This window comes from Culicoides brevitarsis, chromosome 3 (assembly GCF_036172545.1).
Source record: "Culicoides brevitarsis isolate CSIRO-B50_1 chromosome 3, AGI_CSIRO_Cbre_v1, whole genome shotgun sequence".
NCBI classification, from domain to species: Eukaryota; Metazoa; Arthropoda; class Insecta; order Diptera; family Ceratopogonidae; genus Culicoides; species Culicoides brevitarsis.
In genome coordinates this window covers 533,335-550,083 of record NC_087087.1, presented here as the reverse complement: position 1 = coordinate 550,083, position 16,749 = coordinate 533,335, and the positions used below count along the sequence as shown (strand labels likewise).

General features: G+C 31.6%; 4 protein-coding genes across 6 annotated transcripts; 3 read left to right on the top strand and 1 right to left on the bottom strand.

The window, feature by feature from the left end:
* The first annotated feature begins 4 nt into the window (after nucleotides 1-4).
* LOC134833980 (coatomer subunit epsilon) lies at nucleotides 5-1,265 on the top strand. The gene is made up of 3 exons (XM_063848490.1): nucleotides 5-210; nucleotides 273-326; nucleotides 393-1,265. Exons 1-3 carry the CDS (start codon nucleotides 80-82, stop codon nucleotides 1,114-1,116), a joined length of 909 nt encoding a protein of 302 aa, XP_063704560.1. The 5' UTR covers nucleotides 5-79; the 3' UTR covers nucleotides 1,117-1,265.
* Nucleotides 1,266-1,369: 104 nt separating this feature from the next.
* LOC134833979 (probable tubulin polyglutamylase ttll-15) lies at nucleotides 1,370-3,217 on the top strand. The gene is made up of 2 exons (XM_063848489.1): nucleotides 1,370-1,505; nucleotides 1,585-3,217. The coding sequence occupies exons 1-2, from the start codon at nucleotides 1,473-1,475 to the stop codon at nucleotides 3,148-3,150; spliced, it is 1,599 nt and encodes a 532-aa protein (XP_063704559.1). The 5' UTR covers nucleotides 1,370-1,472; the 3' UTR covers nucleotides 3,151-3,217.
* A 183-nt stretch (nucleotides 3,218-3,400) lies between these two features.
* LOC134834120 (diphthine methyl ester synthase) lies at nucleotides 3,401-4,362 on the top strand. The gene is made up of 2 exons (XM_063848671.1): nucleotides 3,401-3,610; nucleotides 3,667-4,362. Exons 1-2 carry the CDS (start codon nucleotides 3,476-3,478, stop codon nucleotides 4,351-4,353), a joined length of 822 nt encoding a protein of 273 aa, XP_063704741.1. The 5' UTR covers nucleotides 3,401-3,475; the 3' UTR covers nucleotides 4,354-4,362.
* A 2,684-nt stretch (nucleotides 4,363-7,046) lies between these two features.
* LOC134834959 (transcription factor kayak) lies at nucleotides 7,047-15,532 on the bottom strand. 3 transcript variants are annotated; one of them, XM_063849794.1, is made up of 3 exons: nucleotides 15,388-15,532; nucleotides 7,941-8,719; nucleotides 7,047-7,871 (listed from the first exon to the last, which is right to left on the bottom strand). In XM_063849794.1, exons 1-3 carry the CDS (start codon nucleotides 15,448-15,450, stop codon nucleotides 7,535-7,537), a joined length of 1,179 nt encoding a protein of 392 aa, XP_063705864.1. In that variant the 5' UTR covers nucleotides 15,451-15,532; the 3' UTR covers nucleotides 7,047-7,534. The 3 variants fall into 3 exon arrangements, with proteins under 3 accessions (XP_063705864.1, XP_063705865.1, XP_063705863.1); XM_063849795.1 differs by lacking the exon at nucleotides 15,388-15,532 and adding an exon at nucleotides 8,799-9,602 and having other exon boundaries at nucleotides 7,048-7,871; XM_063849793.1 differs by lacking the exon at nucleotides 15,388-15,532 and adding an exon at nucleotides 11,444-11,973 and having other exon boundaries at nucleotides 7,049-7,871.
* Nucleotides 15,533-16,749: the final 1,217 nt, after the last annotated feature.

The following is a 16,749-nucleotide window of genomic DNA, read 5'->3' as shown; positions in this document are numbered from 1 at the left end:
CGACGGAAAAGAGTAGTTCTTTGACATTCCATAAAATATTTTTCAGTCAAGCTAAATAATTTTTGTGTATTTCTCTAAAATGTCGAAAAAAGATGCAGGTTCAGATGATCTCTTTGAGATCCGTAATGCTTTCTACATCGGAAATTATCAACAATGTATAAATGGAGCATCAACTCTTCGCGGAAAGTCATTGGAAAAGGATTTGCTTGTGTATGTTTTGATTTTTTTGGGCAATTTGGAGATTTTTGTTAATATTTTTCATTTTTTTGCAGTTATCGATCGTATATAGCTCAGAAACGTTATCGCATTGTTTTAGATGAAATCAGGTAAAATGAGTTGAAAGTAAATTTTGATGTTCTTTTCGTGTAATTTTGGATTTTTTTCGTTTTAAGCTCCGGCGATGCCACGTCATTGCAAGCTGTTCGTAAATTAGCCGAGTATTTTGCTGAACCAAGCAAACGAGAAACAATCGTGCAATTCTTCGATGATAAACTTGCGGCGCCCGTAAACGATTTGGAGGATATTTGGGTAATTGCTGCGGCAACTGTTTACTACAACGAAGAAAATTACGAGTCAGCATTGAAGATTTTGCACACTGCTGACAATTTGGAATGCAAAGCTCTTCAGATTCAAACGTTATTGAAGATAAATCGCCCGGATGTTGCGAAAAAAGTTTATCAACAAATGCAGCAAAAAGACGACGATGCAACGTTAACGCAATTAGCTCATGCATGGCTTAGCATCGAAATGGGAGGCGATAAACTGCAAGATGCATATTACATTTTTCAAGATTTTGTCGATAAATTTTCGCCGAGCATTCAATTGTTGAACAGTCAAGCAGTTTGCAATATTGGTCAACACAAGTACGAAGAAGCTGATGGATTGTTGCGTGATGCTCTCGAACGAAATTCCACAAATTACGATACGCTCGTAAACTTGATTACAGCTTCGCAGCATTTGGAAAAGGGAGATAACGTCAATAGGAATTTGTCAAATTTGAAAGATGCACATCCCGATAGCCCAATGATTGCAGATTACATGAAGAAGGAAGCTGAATTCGAGAGATTCTGTTCGCAATATCAACCAACTAACACGAGACCAATTGTCTTTTCTTAATTTTTTTTTTCAATACTTCTTAAAAATTATGAATTTCAAATACATGTATCTTCTAATCAATTCAGTTTTTAAATGGAATTTTAACTTTTATTCAAAATTTGAAAAAAAAATGTATAAAAGTTGGCTTAAGTTAAGTATATTGCATTCGTTTCACTACCTACTAAGGCACGAGCCGCTCAGATGAAGCTGAATTTGAGTTGGGCTACAATAATTAGTATTCAAAGTTAATGTGATACATAAGAAAAGCAAAACAAATGCTGTAAAGTGTTAATTTTTGTGTTAAATTGATTTTGTCTCATTAAATTTTTTTATTTCACAAATTCTTTTGAGTTTTTTAACTCACATCTTTATTTATTATGGAGAAGAAAAATGAAAAAGAAGCTAAAACTGTAAGTGTGTCATCTTCATGTCGTTTAAGTATTTCATTTCTAACGGGATTTTCCCTTTTAACATATATCACATGCATAGGTAACACCAAAAGATGTGTCGTTTGCCGACAATGAAGAAACTTTCTTCGATTTGCGAACCAAACGAGGTCAATTTCTGTTCTTCGTCGTAACTGTGTTGGCGGCATCTCTCATGGCGTTAGTTTCAAAAGAGGAATTGCGAAAATTTTTGCTGTATGAAGAGATTCGTAAAAACTCATCTTGCGTATCAAATGTCGTTGTGCCTTCTATCAACTCTCCCAAGTACTTTATGTGGCAACGGAATATCGAACGGATCGATAATGGGCATTTGAAACACGTTGTTGCCGTATTTGAAAGACTCGGATTCACGCGAGTTTACAACGAAACAGATCCATGGGATGTTTTATGGGCACACGATTATCCATTCACGGCTCTCGGAAGTATATTGAGAAATCTTGAGTCATATCGACGCGTAAATCATATACCTGCAACAGGTTTTGTCACGAACAAAGTTGATTTGGCTGTATCAGATCCGGAAAATAAATTCATTCCAAAGGCATTTCAATTGCCGAAAGACGAAGCAACTTTTCGTGAATATGCGAAACAGAATCCGACTAAAATGTTCGTGCAAAAGGGCAATAAGCATCGAGATATTTACATCAGGAGCGTCGATGAGATCGACTATAAGAATGAAGAGACATTTATTCAAGAATATGTTGATAATCCCTTTTTGGTTGACGGACACAAATTCGATATCGGCATTTATGTGATCATAACTTCTCTCAATCCATTGCGAATTTACATGTACAATGGAGATATTTTGTTCCGTTACTGCCCTGTAAAGTACAATCCGTTTGATCCGAAAAACATCGACAAATATGTCGTTGGAGATGATTATTTACCAACTTGGCAAATTCCTGCGTTGCAAAAATATTATAAGGATCAAGGATTTGGAATGCGAGATAGTTTTGATGCTTACGTGCGCAGTCAAGGAAAAGATCCGAAAATCATTTGGAGTCGTGCCGAAGAAGCAATTCGATCAGTTCTCGTCAAAGCAGAATCTCAAATTCTTCCGTTTTTGCAAAATTATCAATATCGTTCGAGTTTCTTTGAAATGATCCGTTTTGACCTGATTATCGATGACGATTTGAATGTGTACATCATGGAAGCAAATATGTCGCCAAATCTCTCTTCGGATCATTTCAAACCAAATGCTTTGTTGTACGAACAAGTTCTTTACAACGTTTTTGGTCTTGTAGGCATCGGATCAAGAGTTCAACGAGATTCGTTCAAGCGAAGAGAAACTGCAACAGAACACATGCAATCTGCCAACAAGAATGTCGTAGTTTTTCCCGAAATATGCAGCGAAGCTCCGTGTATTGAGTCTTGTGCAGCAGAAAAATGTCAACTCTGCATGTCGTGTCTTAATTCGTATCAACTTTTTGATTTGCACGCCGCTTACAGAGAACACGTCAATCGAGGCGAGACAAAAAGAGTTTTCCCTCCGGAGATAAATGATCCCGAAAAGTTCGATGAGAACGAAATTCGTCATTTATCTGCGAAAAATCAAATGATGATCAAATGGTTTGTGGGAAAATGCAAAGTAAATAGAAGTTGGTGTGTGTAACTCTCGAAATATTTAATATTCCATCCGTAATTTTAGTAACCAATGTATAAAATTAGTTAACGTTTTTTAGCTGAATAAAATTTTGTTTTTAAAAAATACCTAATTGCATGCTGGGACAGATAGCGGTTGGGTGAGTCGAATGAAATTGATGAACAGCTGATCTGCACCAGCATGCAAAAAAAAATTCCTGCCCGCCCCAGAGCACATGGGCAGGAATTTTTTTTTGCATGCTGGTGCAGGTCAGCTGATTCAGCAAACGTCAAATTCACGTGTATGGAAACAAAAATACAAAAAAAAGTGATTTTCGTTTTTTTTTTATGAAAAAATGTTTTATTTGATTGGATTGGGACTCGGCGACCCAAAAGACGTCACAATAAAAGGCTTGGAAATCATCAAAAGATGCGAAAAAGTGTATTTGGAAGCATATACTTCAATATTATCGTGTGGCAAAGAAGCATTGGTAAGATTTTTTCAACAATTTCGAATAAAACAGTTGATGATAGTTTGATTTTTTAGGAAGAGTTTTACGGAAGAGAGTTAATAATCGCTGATAGGGATCTTGTTGAGCAAGGAGCTGATGATATTTTATCGAATGCTGATTCAAAAGATGTCGCAATGTTGGTTGTTGGAGATCCATTTGGAGCTACAACTCATACGGATTTAATTTTACGAGCCAAACAATCCGGCATCAAATTCGAAGTTGTTCATAATGCCTCGATTATGAATGCTGTTGGATGTTGCGGATTGCAATTGTATAGTTTTGGAGAAACAATTTCTATCCCCTATTGGAGCGATACATGGAAACCGGATAGTTTTTATGACAAAATAAAAGCGAATGTCGACCATGGATTACATACGCTGTGTTTGTTAGACATAAAAGTGAAAGAGCCTACTTTGGAAAGTTTAATGAAGAAAAAAAGAGAATACATGCCGCCTCGATTTATGAGTGTAGCTGAAGCTTGCGAGCAATTATATCAAATTATTGTAAAAAAACGTAACGAAGGACAAGAATTGGCGTACACAGAAGAGAGTTTGTTCGTTGGATTGGCAAGAGTAGGGCATGAAACTCAACAAATTGTTGCTTGTTCACTCGAAAAAATGAGAAATTTCGATCTTGGAGCACCTTTACATTCGTTAATTCTGCCGGCAAAGGAATTACATCCGTTGGAAACGGAGTATTTGGAGCAATTTTTAATGAAATAAAGGAAATTCAATAAAAAAAAATCATTGAAAATTTAAAAAAAATCAATTTATTTTTTCTCCAAAGTACATTTTTTTCGGGATCCATCAAATGTAAATTTCATCCCATGTTTTGTTCGGAGATGTCTGTAAAGCTCTTTTCTTTCTTTACAATCAAAATTACAATTCTCCATTAGACAACAAACTCGATTGTCCAACTTTCCAAGCGGAAGGACCTCGGAAGGACGACCATATTCCTGTTCTGCTGATGTTGATGCTGACGTTGAGGGTTGTTGTTGATCGGAAACGGCTGATGATGATGATGGCTGTTGCGGACTATATTGTGTTCCTGTGGATGAGTTTGCTATTGGCGGGCTGTATTGTGTTTCTATGGATGGGTTAGATGTTGGCGGGCTATATTGCGTTGATATTGTTGTATATTTGATGGGGCTTCGTAATGGTGTGATGGGCGTCGCTTCGGCATCTATTCCCGCCAGAACATTTTCAAAACCCTGACGAAGGCATTCTCGCTCCTCCGTTGATGAAATGGACCGAAAATGCGTAGTGAATACGTGCATCGGTAGATTTGCAAAATTTTTATTGCATTTAGCACACTTTTCCGGTGACTTGAACATTTTGTCTTGCGAACGTTTGAATATAAACTGAAATATATTTCAATTAATGTGTGTCAGATGTAAGGCTCCCAATTAACCCGCTATTTTACTATCCGGTTATCGGTTATTTGATGAAAATTTTCACTTCTAATTTTGATAAAATAGGTATATTTTATAACTTATTTTAATAAAAAGTCTTAAAACATTAACATTATTGTTAAAAAAAAGTAATATTTCCATTGATATTTTGATATATTTTTAAAAGAATATATAAAAAAAAGTGCAGAAAGCATATTTTCAAAACTCAATTATTTCAAATTTTAATATTTGGAATTAGAATTTAGATGCTTTAATTTTTTTAGTCTACAAATAATATTTTCTGTAAAAAACAAATACGTATTATTCCTATAAATAAAAAAATTTAAAAAACATTATTGAAAAAGCAAATTTTATAATACGCCATCCAAATTTTGGAACAATATCAATTTTCATGTATGGGCTGAAAAATAATATCAACTCGAAAAATAATTATTTTTATGGCAATAAAATAAAAATTTGATAATTGTTATTGAAGAATACCTATTATTGTTTCAAATCCAAGCATTTTTTAAAGATTTTATAAAAAAATCCAAAATTTGATAAAATTTTAAAAAATCATCAAAAAGTGACAAAAATTTAGTATTTTTTATAACCGAGTCGGTTAATTCCAAAATAACCAGTTTCGGTTAGGAGCAAATATTTCGTTATCCGGTTATCGAGTACTCGGTTTTGGGAGCCTGACTCAGGTGTGCAGCTAACTGGGGTGTTAAAACAGGGATGATAATCGTATGAAATGTCAAATCTTATTTGTTTTGAATATTTTCTGTTAATTTCTTGTGTTTTTAGCTTAATTTTGGAAGAAATATTTAATTTAGTCACTATTCTTGTCAAGTATTACGTGAATATTGAGCCATCAGACCTGCTACAGTGATTTATTTACCGCTTTTCACTCAAAAATCGGGCAAAAACGGGGAACAAGAGCATTTGCTTGGAATCTCATATTTAGCATATTTTTGTCATTTTTAGTTGCTTCTTCATTTAAAATTATATCAGAATTAACAACTTTGTAGAAATTTAAACAATACAAATAAAAAAAATTAAAAAAATATCATAATAAAAAAAAATTTTTGAGCTTAACAATTTTCGTCAAAAATCATACCTTATCACAGAGCTTAAGCAACGAAAAAATTTTTGACTTTGAAATTTCAACATGAAATTTTGAACATAAGTATTTGAAAAATTGTCAAAAGAAAGAAATAATCTACATTTAATCATGAAAATAATGAAGTTTTAAAATTATGCTGAGGCTCTGTATGATCTCGGAATTTAGATTCTTAAAAAAAAAGTGTGAAGAAATATTTTTCAATTTTTACTTGTATGTTATTTTTTTCAATTTTAAGCTTTACAACCATCAATGAGACATTTAAAAAAAATTACGTATTTTTTACGTATTTTTTTACGTATTTTCACATGTATCAATTTTTAAGCCGTACAACCATCAAACAAATAAACAATAAGAAAATCATGCAAGATCAAAAATTTTACTTTAAGTAGTTGAAATTTTCGTTTTGGATGTCAAAATTAATTGTGAGAGTCTAAATGCTTTCGGATTTTGAAAGTTAGAATTTTGTCAATATCTTTCAACTAAAAAACGTATATTTCCTCCCTTGACTTCTAATATTTTCATCTTAATGTATTTTTTTGATTCAACTGCCTGTGTTAAAAGAAGAAGTTGAACATCATTCGCCGTTATTTGTGTTCATTCATGATGTTTTTTTGTCGAATTGAAGTCATGAATGAAGTTTCGTTACGGTACAAAGTATATCAGCTGAAATTTGTGTACATGAGAATACTAAAAGAAACAGAAAATTCAACTGAATGAAGTACAATCAAAGAACAATGCGAAAAATCATGTTGGACAGAAAAAAGCTGTTTGAGTTTGAGACGAAAATTTAATTGGATCACACAAATGCGAGAGATGATAAAAAAATATATAACTCAATTGTTCTAAAATATTTTATTTATTTAATTTTTTTATTGCAGATTTCGTATCAAATAATGGCTTTTATTTTATTATACATATAAACTTTTTCATTTATCAATAAAAATATTCATTTATTCTGAATTTGTCTTTTTAAGGAAAGTTTCACAAGAGCACATCGTTATTTTTTTTTTATTTTTCTTTTCTAAGACACAATTACAACAATTTTTCAAAAGATTCCTGAATTTTTGAATGTTCTAAGTAGTACGAAATTTTTTAGGCACCTCATAAACTTTTTGCTGGATCATTACAATAATTTTGATATAAAAAATATTGCTCGTTATTCAACTTAAAGCTAATACAATTTTCTTGTTATTGATTTTTGTTTTAGTTGGTAAACATTTTTCATAGATTTTCTTTTAACATAACTCTTAAATATGATTTTCTATTGTTTTCTCTGTTTTAAATTAAGATCACAAATCGTGCGTAAACTATAAAGCTTTCTGTATTAAAATTTTTAGCGTCGTCCTATTTTTTTTTATTTATCTTTGCTGAGAGAATCACTTTTTTTTTATAAACTACACAATCTGCTTGCATCGCTTGTGGGTGTGATTAAATCTAATCCATGGCGGGGATCTGTAATTACTTTCAGCGGATGATTGATTGGCGTGAGTCCTGTGCCGCCTTCCATGAGACTGTCAAAGTTAAAGTTAACTGTGCCATTTGATGGAGTCTCAATTTGAACGTTGTTGAGGGCTTGCGACGAGGGATGCATCGTCATTGGAACATTTAGGGTATTTGGTCGATTTGGGCGCTGTTGAACGACAGTTTGAATTTGGGGAAGTGCTTGAGTTTGTTGTGTTTGTTGGGAGGGATTTGAGTTGAAAACGACACTTGAAAGAAGAGCACTGTAAATAGAGAAATACAAAACGTAAGAAAAATTGTCAATTTTTAATTTTGCAAAAGCAAAAACTTACCGTTTAGGCGACGGCGGTCTGCAATCATTATCAAACGATTCTTCTACAGGTTCAGACTTGATTCTATCAACCGTTGGGAGAATAAATTGTGTCATCGGAATCTCACGAACTTGTCGTTTGCATGTTGTTCGATGATTTTGCAACAAGAATTCGAGTTCTTCTTTTTCGCGTTGTAACTTTTGCATGTCCATTTGCAAACCTTTTTTGACATTTTCCAAGCCTTCGACTTCTTGCATCAGCTCGTTCGTGTGATCTTCGCGTCGACGACGGCATCTGGCGGCTGCCATTTTGTTGCGTTCGCGTCGTACAGCGCGTTTTTGCTCTTCTTCGGGCGTCAAATTGCTTGGGCGATTGGGACGTCGACCTCCGACATTACGACGAGGAGCTTTTCCAACGGTATTTTTGTTGTTAACACTATTATTGTTGTTATTATTTGCAACTCCTTTATTGTGTTTCGCGGATTCAATGACAATATCTTGAGGCGGCGGCGTTGTATGCCATGAACTACTCGACATTGAACTGCTATCCATACTGTATTCGTGATCCGTGAGGATTGTCGAACTGTTGTTATTCGTACCGTTGATAATTGAGGAAGATGTTTGGTATGCAGGGGCAATTGGAGGAACGAATCCCGCTTGAAAAGGAAGAGAATTGGTTGTATCGTCAGCGTAATCCAAAAAAGTTTGTTCAATATTGCGTAAGACGGTTGGAGTAAGGGTTGCTGTTGTTTGCGTTAATGCACCATTTCCGCTATTGTTGAAACCATCAAAACTTGCGAGCTGTAATGAGACAAAAAAAAAAAAAATTTTTTTTTTGATTAAAAAAATTATTCGACTTTTTCATTATATTAACAGTAACCTGATAAAATAGCTCTTTTGCTAAAAAATTCGCAATTTCACACGCATCCATTTTTCGTTATTTACGTTTTATCTTTTTCCTTTATACAATAATAATAAATATAATATGACTTGTCTCTCGAATTGAGAATGGTATTGTTCCGTACACCTTTTTGTCGTGTGTGCACAGAAAAAGAGAATTATAAATCCGCCCACGTTTTTAAATTTCGTTTGTGTATTGTTACTTTTTTAGTGTCTGGTTTTGCTTTTCTAATCATTCACATAAAGTTTGAGTCTATTCACTGCACCATTTATTTACGCCCTTAATGTTTTTTCTACTTAGTCTTTTCAATTATTATTGTTTTAATTTTTTTCTACGTATGCATTTATTTTTTAATCGAGAAAAAGACGACAATTTTTTTTTTTGAATGTGGGCAAATTCAGAGAAAAAATCTATTTTTTTATGTTCAGTCTATTTTATCTATAAGCAGGGCACAGTATTTATTTTTTTGCACAGATTGTCCGCGTATAAGCGTGTGTATTTGTGATTCTAAATTTATCCAATTCGTCTCAATTCAATATTACTATTAAGTAGTTGAGATAGGCTCAATCAATTTTAAATATTTTTTTTTAAAGATTATGTCACTTCACACTTATTTTCGCTTTTGTTAGTGAGTGATTCGTCGTTTTATCCAACTTTTCCGTTTATTTCTTTCAAAATTGCGCTAACAAGAAAAATGTAGTTCGTTCGGATTTTTGTACATATAAAAAAAATTAAAAACTAAAAGTATTCTCAAATCCAAAGTGACTTGAGAATTCGTTAAAGGTGTGCATCAAGCACAAAAGCTCGAAACTAACTGCACGAATCGCAAAAATGAAAAAAAAAAATGGGAAATTTTTATTCTCTTGGGTGTTTGTCGCTCTCTCATTTAACATGGGTTAAACGAAAATGAGTAAGATTTTAAAGTACAAATTTAATTATAGAAGCTTTTGATTTGTTGTTGATCAATTGAAGCAATTGACTAAAGGGGGTTTTCCTGACATCATCATTTAAAATTGTAACAATGATTAAAATATTGTTATTTGCGAAGATATACTTGTCGCACAATTCTTAAAAAAAAGAAAAAATATTGGATAAGGTCCAAACTGAAACGAATTTCAAGGGAATAAAAGTTCTTTCTCAGAATTAAAGGTACCGCGAGATGATGAGACAAGTAACAAAAATAGAAAATTTTTTCTCATGAGTAAATTTTGAATCTCTGCTGGTTTGGTTTTATTTATTTACAAATTGATTCAATAAAGCTGCACTAATGACCATTATAACGATGCCGGTGTCATGTCGTGCAATCTACAAACAATTTAGTCATCATTATTATTTTATTGTGATTTGATTAGAGAACAGAACAGAGATTGTTATTAATTTTTACGATTGATGAGTGATTTGATTAAAAACTAAATGCCCCTATTTGCCCCGATAGGCGTTCAAAGTCATCATAATTGCATTTAATGATCATTTTCACACATTCCACACAATGGTCACTTTTATTCGAGAATAAATTGAGAAACTGCAGCTGTGTGTAATTTATTTGCAAGCGCCTTCGCCTACAACTGAAATATGCACACGTGCGCAATGGACTTTTTGATACCAAAAAGTCGTCAAACAAGGTTTTAAGCGAATATCGCGCACAAAGATAAAAAGTTTGCACAACCAATTAGATCTCATATTACCGCCTCATTTCATTTTTGTTGTAGGTATGCAAACAAACAAACAACTATGGAATGCTTGCTAATTGTGTGCCAAAGCAAAATTATTTACATTGATAAGCAAAATCATAAAAAAAACGTTATTGTCATCGCATTGCCTTCATACAGAAATTACACAAATTTTACAAATAAATATTGTAACTGGAGTTTAAACTATTTGCCGAGTATTTAGTTAGATATTTGTAATGTTATTTTTTTTCTACAATTACACAAAAACATTTATAACAAAGGCTTTTTTCTTTTCAGAAATTGCAGTACAACGATCGCCTATTCTTGAGCAAAAATTGAAAGACTTTAAAAGTTGATAAAATTTCGCAACACATTATCAAGAAAAGTCGTTCGACGACAAAAAAAAAAGTCGATAAGAAATGAACTGATAAAAAAATATTGTTCAAAGTACTGAAATTTCATTTAACGAACAAAATCCTGTCAAGTGTCAGGAAATTTTACGATAAAAAATGAGGAGTTAACTTCCGTCTTTACTCGAAAGTAACTTGACAAGGAAGAAGAGATTATATAACGATGAGACTCCTCGATGACTAACAAGTAGGTACGAAGAGCTTTTTTTTTATTATGATTACTATTTAAAGACAAACAAACAAACTGCGATAAGGAATTTATAAGTTGTTGATTTTTTTCTTATCAAATTTTAGGGATTGCGCGAATTGAAGACACTTGTCAAGTTGCTATTCGAATAACGAAGAAATTTTTGTCGTCCCTAACATCGATCTGAGTAATCAAAATGAATTTCAACAAGCAAAACCTTATCAAAACGAGTCGTAAATGCCTGAATTTCGGTACAGTCATCAAATTCGGAACGTAATTGATTGTTAAAGCTCTCATACTTGAACAATTTCCAAAGTCAAGTGTCTTGAATTTAACCGAAAACATGTCTTTACTTACCATATTTTTGATAACCGGCGTCAATGGCGAACTAAGTTGATGATATGGAGTCATTGTGTGACTTAGAAGAACGTCATTTAGGATATTTGGGTTATCCAACGTCATGGCGATAGTTTTTTTTTGTGTTTTGTTCCGGATAACAAATAGTAGTAATAAAAATCACACACACACGACAACGCAACGATAAATTCTACTGAACTTTGCTCAAGGCCAATATTTCTACGATTGAATGTGTCTCTTTATTACTTGAATATTTTTTGCAGTATGATGACTACACAGCAATTTATAGTTTTTTTTTGCGTTGTTCTGTTTGTTATCGTGATATCGCAAACACTTGTTAGGATTTCTTTTTTTTTACAAATCGTACGATACAAAAACTAAACACAAAGGATGTCACTTATTGCTTTTTAATTATACTTTCAAAAGCTTTTTTTTTAAACGAACTTTTTTTCTAACACTTTTTTGTGTAATTTTGGAATTTATGTAAATATTTTGACTGTTCCGTTTTGTGTCTGAACGTTTCGACAAACTGTTTTTGACTAAGCACATTGCGTCACTGTTTCTTTGGTTTTATATTAAAAGAGCAAGCATGATAGGCAGTTTGTACGACGCTGTATTAATTTTGTACGAGCAAAAGAGCGAATTTTTACGACTCTCCCTTGCTCGTTCTCTCTTTCTTGGATAAATTTCATGACTCATGACGATATTTTGAGCCAATCAGCGTTCGTTAAATCGCGAGCTATGAGGCTTTATTGTTTATCAACAAATGAATATTCGTTGCATGCATCAATTTTATGGCGAGACAGATGAAAAGAGGCGATAATGAAAAAGTTCTTCATTTTTCATTAGAGTGAAGGAACAAAAAAAAAGTGTCGTATGATCTATTTATTAAAGCAAATTGAATTCACATTCCAACAACAACAACCGCACGTTCCAATGCATGAAAGTTCCGGTTTTGCCTTTGAAATTTCTACTCATTTCGTTTACATAATTGCATTACGATGAGTATCGAATAGTAGTATTGTGGAAGGAAGAAGAAAAAAATAATCGTCACTGAAGGTCGTTGGTCAACAAGTTTTTTTACTGCTTTTGTGATGAAATTGCATTGGAAAATTGTAAAATTAGTCATCACGAAGGAGAAGAAGAACGATAATTATATTATGTCAGGAGTTTGATTTTTTCCAAGAATCTTTATTGTATTTCACAGAAGTCAACGTTAATTAAAAAGTTTACAATCACTTGAACTTGGAGACAAATCGTGAATGGATATATAGGCAAAACCGAAAAAACCCAACACGCAACGAAACATGGTATTGTAGAGTAAATCCATCCATTTCTCAGAAAACACAGATGACGTCATTGTTTTTGTTGGGTGTTTCTGTTTCAACATAAAAGCGTGCGGAAAAAGATGAATGGAAGAAAGAGATTTATCGAAAAGTATATCGATTGAAAATCCATGTAAATTAAAAATTTTATATGAAAATACGAAAGTTCACTTTGAATGTCTTTTTGTTGGTTTTTAAGTTTAAAAATTACGGAAATTTTATTAAGAGATAAATTTTTTTTTTCCAAATTTTCAAAAAAAATTTTTTTTTTTTTTTTTTTTGATGAAAAACATTGTTCAGGGTAAGTTTCATGAGAAGGCGTTTTACGAAGAGAAAATTTTTTTTTTTCCAAATTTTCAAAAAAAAATTTTTTTTTTTTTTTTTTTTTTTTTATTAAAAACATTGTTCAGGGTAAGTTTCATGGGAAGGCGTTTTACGAAGAGAAAAAAATTTTTTTTTTCCAAATTTTCAAAAAAAAAATTTTTTTTTTTTTTTTTTTTTTGATGAAAAACATTGTTCAGGGTAAGTTTCATGAGAAGGCGTTTTACGAAGAGAAAATTTTTTTTTCCAAATTTTCAAAAAAAAAATTTTTTTGATGAAAAAAATTGTTCAGGGTAAGTTTCATGAGAAGGCGTTTTACGAAGATAAAAATTTTTTTTTCCAAATTTTCAAAAAAAAAAATTTTTTTTTTTTTTGATGAAAAACATTGTTTTTTCAAAAAAACAACAACAAGAAAAAACAACAGGCAACAGTAACGGGAAATTTTAAAGGTCATTTTCATCCTTCTAACTTTTGTCGAAACACAGAAAAAATCCATATTTGGTCAAAAACTTGTCAAACTTCAAACAAGCAAGCCTCTTTTCAACCCACATAAATATTTACTTTCAAAGTTCAAAACTTTTTTGTGATCATCAATACAACGACGACTCCAATACATTCACTGTCATTGCCGCCGTTGTCGCATCGCATGCCACACAGACAAGCAATTGAGCAAATAATAAAATTATCTTATGAAATCATCGCCAATTCTCGGAATCGCTCCATGACGTCATTCATTGTGATGTTTTTTCGTACATCAAAGAGAAACTCTCTTGCTTGTTGTATGAAGGTATCTGTGTAGTCTCACACAAACCGGCATACCAAAGCAATTTTCTTACGTTTGTTACGAATATTTGGCAGAACAAGCAAGTGAAACAAAAAAAAATGTATGAATGAATGTAACTTGAGGTGACAATTGTCGCACTTGTTATTGTTCTCTTTGAACATTACGAGCTAAAGGGCTCTTCAGATGACATCATGTATTGTCTACTCTACTTTACGATAACACTATCAATTCAATTTACTATCAATCAATGACAGATGAGTCAACAGTTAAATAATTCATTCATAAAAACAAAAAAGTTTCTTGGAAATTGTTTGACCTAATAATATTCGAAGCTCGGGAGTTTGTGTTAGTGTGCTTAAACAATTCGGCGCAATTTTCATTATCGAGTCGTTTATAAACAAAACGATTGTTTGTTCCTGCTCAAGATATTGAATTTTTATCATATATTGTTTTTTTTTATTTATTTGTTTTTATCACACTTTTTTGCGTGATTTGCCAAAGTTAAAATCTTTCACTTAAAATTTACTTCCAAATTTTTTTTTCAAGAAATGAAAGAAAGAAGAAAAAACTTGGCGCCATATATTTCATTCAATTTGTTACAGTTTATCGTCACATTCAACAGACACACGAACCGGAAATGCCATTGACATGAATGTTTTGGAAATGTTGGGATTTCCAATAACTTCAGGGACGAGTCTTGAGCTATATGCTAATGAACCAAATTTATCGTAATATCACACAAGTAAGTATTTCTTTTATTTGAAAGAACAAATTAATATTTAAAATCATTCTAGTTTGATCGAGATTCAGCTCGATGGAAGGTAGTATGGATGGAAAAACCATTTGCGTGTCCTCGAATCAACGGAAACTTTCCCTCATTTCAACAGAAAAGTCTCGAACTGCTTTTGATTTCGTAATTTCACGAAATTCGTTTATATTTCATAAGATTTCTTACCTTAATTTGTAGTTAATAATTTGAAAACACGTGTCTTTTGTACTAATTTTAACCCGTTTTTAATTAATTTAAATAATTATTTTTTTAAATATTTATCAACACTTTTTTTTTTAATAAATTAATATCAACTTTGCACACATGCAATTTAAAACAATATAAATTTTCGTCAAGAGAAACACTTTATCACGTACAATACGCTACACGTCAAGTTATACATTAAAGTGCCTGCTCACACACTTCGAATTCTCTCCGACAACGATGATCGGGATCGCAAACAAATTTTGTGTATGAATTTTATTATGTACACACAATTTTTATATGTAGATAAAGTAAGCTCACTCACGTTCAAGTGTAAAAAGGCTCATTAACGTATTTCAGACAGGCAAATATATATTACACTATTTGGAGACAGACAAGTCAATACACGTCTCGTCTCTCTTGTTCTTAAAAAACTTTCAAGTGTGCAGGTAGATGCGTTCTTTGTTTCCAATTTTGTGACTTTTTTGTATAAAAAAGGTGTCACAATGTTTGACGTCAAATAATAAAATAATTTACTTACAGCTTTATTTTTGCATGAACTTTTTTCTACTTCTACTTCTACCTTCACTTTTAGCTTTACCATTTCTTTTGGATGATTTTTAGCAATTTTTATGGGTTTTTAAGTGTAATTTTTGTATAAAAATATAAAACTTTGTTCCTTAACACGAAAAAAATTGTGCAAGATTCTAGTTGGGAGACACAAATGCTTGTTTGTACATGTTTTAAAAAGCAGTCTACTTCTGAATGATGATTCATCGTTTTTCACATACCAATGTAAAATGCAATAAAAACACACAACTATCGTATTGAATGAATGTATATCGCCGTAATATGAATGAAAAATGCGTTTGTATTGGTAATCAAAAAGAATATAACGTGAAATATTTTAGGTGCGAAGCAGGGGTTACAATTTGTTTCACGTACCTCAATTTCTTCTTGCGGATGACGATAACGGCACGAACGAAGTCCTTTGTGAATGAATCTTATTGGAGGTAACATTCTTTAATTTTTTTTCTTTTATTAATTCTTAACTCATTACTGTTCTTCAACAAATATATGGCACAAATGATGGAAAACTTGGAGAAAAAAAATTGATTATGTTATCCTTGTAAGCTTTTATCAAAAACGTTACTCATGTTTCCTTTAAAGAGGAAGATTAGCGTACTTCTAAATGTAATTGAGTTGTTTACAAGTACTTGATTTAACAAACTCCTCAAACAATAACAATTTCGAACAAAATATAAAAGAAAAAAGGAGAATCGCGTAAGTATTTATCACAGTGTTACAAAATTTATTTAAAATTTAAAAAAAAAAATTAAATTAAAAAAATATAAAAAAAAAATTTTTTTTTTAAAAATTATATTTTTTGACAAAATTATAAATTTTTAATTTTTTTTTTTTTGTTTAAATAATTTTTTAATTTTTGTTTAAATAATTTTTTAAATTTTTTTTTTTTTTATTTTTTAATTAAAAATAACATTATTTTTAAATTTGAAACACTGTGTAATCTTACAAACAAACAAAAAACCGCAAATTAGCATGTCATGCACTTTCTTGTAAGTACGTTGTCAGGAAATGATTCAAATTCTTTCAACAATTAAACAAATAAAATCATCTCGGAGGCTCGTTTTTGTGGTTTTTCTTTAAATTTTGAAAAAAGAGTTATTGTTTTTTTATGTGAATAAAATTATAAGTTTAAATTTGAATAAAATTTATACGCTGATAAGAAATATATGACGTCAAAAGTTGCGGTTAGGGGATTTTTCGTTCTATTTATAAACTTTATGTATCGTTTATTTGCTTTTATAAAGACTTCAATTAAGATATATATTTTTTTTTATTTTAATACAATACAATAATGTTTTATTCCTTCGAATTAATT